At 37.4% G+C, this 8,178-nt stretch overlaps 1 protein-coding gene across 1 annotated transcript; it reads right to left on the reverse strand.

The window, feature by feature from the left end:
• Positions 1 to 4,001: 4,001 nt before the first annotated feature.
• LOC109576704 (putative olfactory receptor 2B8) lies at positions 4,002 to 5,122 on the reverse strand. Its single transcript, XM_019985347.2, has one exon. The coding sequence runs from the start codon at positions 5,120 to 5,122 to the stop codon at positions 4,160 to 4,162; it is 963 nt and encodes a 320-aa protein (XP_019840906.2). The 3' UTR covers positions 4,002 to 4,159.
• Between the last annotated feature and the right edge of the window lie 3,056 nt (positions 5,123 to 8,178).

An 8,178-nucleotide genomic window follows, 5' to 3' on the forward strand; every position in this document is an offset into this window, starting at 1 on the left:
AAAAGATTAGTGTTTGCCAGGTGTTAGGGTGGAAGGAAGGATGAATAGGCAGAGCACAGAGGATTTTTAGGACAGTGAAAATATCCTGTATGATACTTCAATGGTGGACATATGTCATTAAAAATGTATTCAAACTCATAGAATGTACAACACCAAGAATGAACCCTAATGTAAAGCATGGACTTTGAGAGATAATCATGTATCAGTATAGGTTCATTAGTTAAAACGGATTAGCATTCTGGTGTGGGATGTTGATTGTGAGGCTTTGTTTGTGTTGTGGGGTAGTAAGGGGGTGGCGAGAGGTGGTGGGAGGGAGGTGGGGCAGATATATTGAATATCTCTGAACCTTTTTTTTACACTTGTTCTAAAGTTAAGTGAAAGTGAAAGTTGCTCAGTTGTGTCAGACTCTTTGCGACCCCAAGGACTTATACAGTCCATGGAATTCTCCAGGCCAGAATGCTCGAGTGGGTAGCATTTCCCTTCTCCAGGGGATCTTCCCAACCCAGAAATTGAACCCAGGTCTCCCACATTGCAGGCTGATTCTTTAGCAGCTGAACCATAAGGGAAGCCTTTGTAGCTAAAACTACTCTTAAAAAAATACTCTGAGAAAAAAAGATGATGGGCATTTTATAACATCTTCAAGCAACTCACTTCCATACTCTTTAGGAGAAATAAACTATATATCCACTGCTGAAACATATCTGGAAAGGACAAAGATTGCATTACAATCTTTGAGAGTGGATGCTCTTTTGTACTTTGTGCTAAATACACTCAGTCTGTTTTTTTCTCCTATGTTCCCAATGTGAACATCATAATTGCATAAGAAGGTAAGAAAAGATGTGATTAATATATAGTGGCATATATCCATGTAGGAACTTCTTTCAGATATTTGGGCTATTTTCAGAGTACATGCAAGAGGCTCTCGACTGTTTCAAGCCCAGACACTGTTGCTGAGAAGTAGGCTTTTCATCCAGGCTTCCTTGGTAGCTCAGCTGGTAAAAATTCCTGGGTTGGGAAGATCCCCTGGAGAAGGGATAGGCTACCCACTCTAGTATTCTTGGGCTTTCCTGGTGGCTCAGATGATAAAGAATTCACCCACAATGTGGGAAACGTGGATTCAGTCCGTGGGTTGGGAAGATCCCCTGGAGGAGGGCGTGGTAACCCAACACAGCATTTTGCCTGGAGAATCCCCATGAACAGAGGAGCCTGGCGGGTACATAGGGTCACAGAGTTGCACAGGACTGAATGACTAAGCACAGTACAGCACAGGCTTTTACATCCGTAGTCATTACATAAAAACATAGAATTTGTAAAACATGGGTTTAGGGAAATACAACCTGTGTAAGGACGCTATATGATTTCCTGCATTCCAACTTGAAGAAAAAATGGTTTTTCCATTTGGCTTTCTGCGAATAGCTATTACAATGCTGATAAAGAGGATTGAGCACCAAGAATAAAATATATACTGTTTGGGCAACAAGATGTTTTTAGATAAAACACCATTACTGAAAGACGTACATGTTCCCCATATGTTCAGTTCAGTTCAATTTCTCAATCGTGTCCGACTCTTTGCAACCCCATGGACTGCAGCACGTCAGGCTTTTCTGTCCATCACCAACTCCCAGAGCTTACTCAAACTCAAGTCCATTGAGTCAGTGATGCCATCCAACCATCTCATCCTCTGTTGTCCTCTTCTCCTCCTGCCTTCAATCATCAGGGTCTTTTCTAATGAGTCAGTTGCATCAGGTGGCCAAAGTACTTGAGTTTCAGTTTCAGCATCAGTCCTTCCAATGAATAATCAGGACTGATTTCCTTCAGGATGGACTGGTTGGATCTTCTTGCAGTCCAAGGGACTCACAAGAGTCTTCTCCAACACCACAGTTCAAAAGCATCAATTCTTCAGCACTCAGCTTTCTTTATAGTCCAGCTCTCACATCCATACATGACTACTGGAAAAACCAAAGCTTTGACTAGATGGACCTTTGTTGGCAAAGTAATGTCTCTGCTTTTGAATATGTTGTCTAGGTTGGTCATAACTTTCCTTCCAAGGAGTAAGTCTTTTAATTTCATGGCTGCAGTCACCATCTGTAGTGATTTTGGAGCCCCCCAAAATAAAGTCTGTCACTGTTTCCATTGTTTTCCCATCTATTTGCCATGATATAATGTAATGATCTTCATTTTCTGAATGTTGAGCTTTAAGCCAGGTTTTTCACTCTCCTTTTCACTTTCATCAAGAAGCTCTTTAGTTCCTCTCCACTTTTTGCCATAAGTGTGGTGTCATCTGCATATCTGAGGATATTGATATCTCCTGGCGTTCTTGATTCCAGCTTGTACTTCATCCAGTCCAGTATTTCTCATGATGTACACTCTGCTTATAAGTTAAATAAGCAGGGAGACAATATACAGCCTTGACATACTCTTTTCCCAATTTGAAACCAGTCTGTTGTTTCATGTCCAGTTTTAACTGTTGCTTTTTGACTTGCATATAGATTTCTCAAGAGGCAGGTCAGGTGGTCTGGTATTCCCATCTCTTGAAGAATTTTCTACAGTTTTTTTGTGATCCACACAGTCAAAGGCTTTGGCATAGTCAATAAAGCAGAAGTATATGTTTTTTTGGTACTCTCTTGCTTTTTCAATGGTCCAACAGATGTTGGCAATTTGATCTCTGGTTCCTCTGCCTTTTCTAAATCCAGCTTGAACATCTGGAAGCTCACAATTCACGTACTGTTGAAGCCTGGCTTGGAGAATTTTGAGCATTACTTTGCTAGTGTGTGAGATAAGTGCCATGATTAAAAACTTCTGTAGAATGGCATGCAGAGTTGTAAAAATATTCTGTAAGAGGTTGCTAGCAGGAAAGGATAAGTGAACAAACAGTCAGAGGCACAGAGCTTTCTACAGGTACGCCCCTTTTCTTCAGAACAGTGTAGAGAACCACAGCATGTACTTGGCTCCTGGATGAGCTTCCATTCTTGTTTGATTTAAATTATATTACATATACAACAGGTACACTGACAGCATTTTGAAGAAAGTATATGAAAAGAAGAAATGAACTGCCCTCTTGATGGTCTATAGGTGCATTCCACCAATTTTGTAGAATAATTTAGTCATTTCAAGTAGTCATCTTTCTGCTTTTTAAAGAAGTCTCAAGATCACTTCCTTAATTGCCAGTTTTAGTATTCTATGTATAAGAAATCATATTTGGATATTAGTTTTTAAACTTCATTAGAAAAGACAGCGTAAAAATGAAATATTGAATTAAAACCTATAAATGCTAATTATCCACTTTTCAAGCTGCTTCATTATTTCATGAGGAGAATAATCAATATTTGACTTTCTATGAAATACTAGGGTGATAATAGTAACAATAAGCCACTGTTATTTGGGAGTGAAAGGAATAATGAAACTTGGTAAAGACATTCTGGGAGTGTGGTGTTTGAACTACAAGGGGTGTTGGCTTAAAGCTCAACATTCAGAAAACTAAGGTTATGACATCCAGTCCCATCACTTCATGGGAAATAGATGGGGAAACAGTGGAAACAGTGTCAGACTTTATTTTTGGGGGCTCCAAAATCACTGCAGATGGTGACTGCAGCCATGAAATTAAAAGACGCTTACTCCTTGGAAGGAAAGTTATGACCAACCTAGATAGCATATTAAAAAGCAGAGACATTACTTTGCCAACAAAGGTCCATCTAGTCGAGGCTATGGTTTTTCCTGTGGTCATGTATGGATGTGAGAGTTGGACTGTGAAGAAGGCTGAGTGCCGAAGAATTGATGCTTTTGAACTGTGGTGTTGGAAAAGACTCTTGAGACTCCCTTGGACTGCAAGGAGATCCAACCAGTCCATTCTGAAGGAGATCAGCCCTGGGATTTCTTTGCAGGGAATGATGCTAAAGCTGAAACTCCAGTAGTTTGGCCACCTCATGCGAAGAGTTGACTCATTGGGAAAGACTCTGATGCTGGGAGGGATTGGGAGCAGGAGGAGAAGGGGATGACAGAGGATGAGATGGCTGGATGGCATCACTGACTCGATGGACATGAGTCTGAGTGAACTCCGGGAGTTGGTGATGGACAGGGAGGCCTGGCGTGCTGCAATTCATGGGGTCGCGAAGAGTCGGACACAACTGAGCGACTGAACTGAACTGAACTGAACATTCTCCTAAGCCATGTTCCACCCTTGCTCCAGTTCTCTCCCTAGAAGCTTCTTTACTGCTTCTTTTACATCCTTATTCCTCAAGGTGTAGATGAGGGGGTTGAGCATTGGAGTTACGAGTCCATAGAAAAGTGCAAGAAGCTTGCCCTTCAACTTGGCAGAATTGTTCTTGGGTGCCATATATGCATAACCACTAATGGCTGAGCCATAGAACATAACGACCACAAGCAGATGAGACCCACATGTGTTGAAGGCCTTCTTTCGACCCTCAGAAGATTGGATTCTTACCACTGACCTAACAATGTTGATGTAAGAGAACAGGATTAATCCCACTGGGATAACTTTTATGACCACCACAGCAGCATACATCTCCACTTCATTGATCCATGTATCAACACATGATAATTGAAGCATGGCAGGTACTTCACAGAAGAAATTCTCCACCTGATATTGACCACACCGAGGTAACAGGAAAGTCAACACTGTTTGCACCAGAGAGTTGCTGAAACCTGTTACCCAAGCCACCGCTGCCAGTTGTTGGCATAGCCGAGAATGCATGATAACTGAGTAATGCAGAGGCTGGCAGATAGCTACATAACGATCAAAGGCCATTACTGAGAGAAGGACACATTCAGTGGATCCTAAGCCAAGGAAGATGAATAGTTGAGCTATGCAGCCTCCGTAGCTGATATTTCTCTGGTGGCTCTGTATGTTGACCAGCATCTGGGGGACAGTGGAGGTAGTATAGCAAAGGTCCAAAAAAGAGAGATTAGCCAGAAAGAAATACATTGGGGTGTGAAGTCTAGGATCAAGGCGCGACAAGATAATGATGGCTGAATTCCCAAGTAGAGTCATTATGTAGAAAATGGAGATGGCCACAAAAACAACCATTTCTAGTTTGGGCCATTCAGAGAAGCCCACCAGAACAAAGCCCTTAGAGTGATGAAGAGTGTTATTGAATCTTCTCATTGCTCTGACTATACTTGCTGGAAACACCACAGGCAGATTTTGGAGCTTGATTAGCCTTTGCTTAGAACTTAATGCTGGTTCATGAACCTACATGTAATAGAGGAACTGGGTAGGGGATGCTGAAACAAATAAAATCATTAATGTATTTCTTTCTATTACCTAGGCTAGAAGAATGAGAGTTAACGATAATATATCTATATTTTAACAACCATATTTTAAGCCATGACTTTTGTTTGGTAAGCACATAGCTAACTAAGTAGAGGTATTACAAAAGTAAATATTGTAAAGATGTATTACACAATATTCGTTGCAAAAAGAAAGTGTTGATCCGTTAAGATGGAGAGACACTGAGACTTCATTGGCACTTCATTAAATCTCTAATTCACTAAATATATTTTTAACTCATTTTTTTTTCAATTCAGTTCACTTTCTTGCTGATCTTAATGCATTTATATTATAGCAGATGAAATTTACCATCTTTGATAGGCACTGTCAGTTAAAGAATATAAATCCTCCTTTTTAATTACTGTATGTCTCCTTTCTGCTTATTGTAATTAAGTTAACACAGATAAAATTCTAAGGACCAAAGACAATCCCTTATAGAATTAATTTATTATCACATTTAGCCAAGAAATGGTTAGTAGAAGTTAACATAAGTAGGACTAAAATTTTCACTTATTTTACTTATGTTGAACACATTTCTACCAAGTAGTATATATTTATATCAAAAAAGTTTTGATATATATATGTCTATATATATATATATTTATATTTTAAAAGTTTGTGTTTTCCGTGGATGTTTTTACTATTCCCTCCATTTAGCCACACTTCTAAGGATTAAAAATTCTCATAATGGGCTGTAGCAAAGTGGAAAAAGCTGTGAAAAATATACAAACTCCCTGGTGTGAGTCCTGGATTACATAGGTAGTAAACGGCCTATAATTACATAGGTAGTAAATGGTAGTGTAAGCATCAGACTCCTTGTCTCTGCCTCTGATAAAACCCTGTTTTTTAAATACTATTGTATGTAGCCACAGGATTCGTGAATAAACCTGTAATGTGTGAATAAACATTCACTTAATAACATTTTATTTGTCACATTGGCTATTAGCTAGTAAAGATATGAAATCTGTTATCTTTAATTACCTGTATGCCTGGATTCAAGGATACTCTTGTCTGAACTTAGAGATGGTGAAGTACATTAAGCAAAGCAGGATTGTGTCCTGGAAAGAACAGTGAGCTGGTTTATCAGCTAGTGCAATGAAATAATAAAATTAAATAAGAAGTAAAAAGACTAGGAAGAATAAAATATTTTGACATAATTTATACATAATTACTATCCTGAGATCTAATTATTAAAAATCCTATTAAAACTAAGTTCATATAGCAAATATATATAATCTATTCATATAGATTATTAATACTAAATAAAGGTGCAATTTCAAAAGATTAGCATATAAATGCAAATAAAATTTCATACTGAAACATTTTAAACATCACCAATAATTTAAAAGAATAAAGGAATGTTATTGTAAATGATATTAATAATATCATTTGTCAACTTCTCCTTAAGAAAACATGAGATATAAAATCAATGCACATACATATTTACATGCTAGGATAGGCATTGCTGGTATATTTACATGATTTAAATAATTAGAAAAAATAACTTTAATGTTTCAGAATAGCAAAATGTTGAATATAATTTATCTATTGATTAGATTGTTATAGTCAATAAAATTAACTACATACACACAATGCCTATTCATCATTATCATAATATCTTGGTATATTAAACATGTATAATATAAAATATGCCATATTTTTTTAATATTGCTAAAATACATGTAAATTATGCTTACAAAAGAATGAGAAACTACAAAAAATAATTGGGTTTGAGATTAGTAATGATTTTCATTATATAATTATGTTCCACTTTTCCAAATTATATTCAGTGATTAAGCATTCTTTTTCTAATATAAATTTATTTATTTTAATTGGAGGTTAATTACTTTACAATATTGTATTGGTTTTGCCATACATCAACATGAATCCGCCACAGGTGTACACGTGTTCCCCATCCTGAAACCCCCTCCCTCCTCCCTCCCCATACCATCACTCTGGGTTGTTCTTATATGTGTGTGTATGTGTGTGTGTTTTAGTTGCTCAGTTGTGTCCAACTGTTCGTGACCCCTATGGACTGTAGCCTGCCAGGCTCCTCTGTCCATGGAATTCTCCTGGAAAGAATACTTGAGTATTCATTTCATATGATTAGTCAAATCCATAATACAAATATGCAGAATTATTTGACAGGCAATAAGGAAAAAAATAAAAGCTTAAACCCTTTGGATTAGCATAGTGTCCTGATAAAATTTATACTGTTTCCATATAGACATCATTCACCATTCATATTGTGATCTGTTTGATATGAATATGAGAGTCATTCTTATGGAAAGAAGAGGTCCTTCTACAGCATATGGAATCTTCCATGCATGGGTGGTTATGTGGACAGTGTAGAAAACTTCCCAAATTGAGAAGGAATCATAATGGGGAGTAAGACTATGAAACAGAAATGTAGTCACCAAAGTCAGAATTCAACTAATTCAAAAATTAGTCTGTGGCCAGTTGTAATATTCACCTCTCAGAGGATATTATTGACTACTCCTTTGGATGGCAGAAAGGAAGCAAGGACAGGAAGAAGAAAGGAAGGAAGGGATTCTGATTTTAATGTTTCCTGAAAAGAACAATTGCTAAGAATAGCAACTACTATATAGGGACATTTTCTGAAGACCAAATGTCATGATAAATATAAGCTGAAGATGTATTCAGAAAATACTTTTACATCCTACTTAATCTAAACAAATACTTCACAACAGTCATTCAAAACATTTTTCCTCATGCTTTCTTAGTATATAGTACAGTTAGTATATGCTTTCTTACTGTGTGCATTCTTAGAATAAAATAGTATAAAATGGATTTTTTAATTTATCTTTGACAGAATAAGACATTGTGAACAGGAAGTGTGTAATCAAATTGGCCCTAGAAACAAGTACAGT

Source organism: Bos indicus, chromosome 23 (genome assembly GCF_029378745.1).
Source record: "Bos indicus isolate NIAB-ARS_2022 breed Sahiwal x Tharparkar chromosome 23, NIAB-ARS_B.indTharparkar_mat_pri_1.0, whole genome shotgun sequence".
Taxonomy (NCBI): Eukaryota; Metazoa; Chordata; class Mammalia; order Artiodactyla; family Bovidae; genus Bos; species Bos indicus.

Coding starts and splice junctions, on each gene's coding strand:
- LOC109576704 (XM_019985347.2), bottom strand. CDS start 5,122: ATGAGAAGATTCAATAACACTCTTCATCACTCTAAGGGCTTTGTTCTG.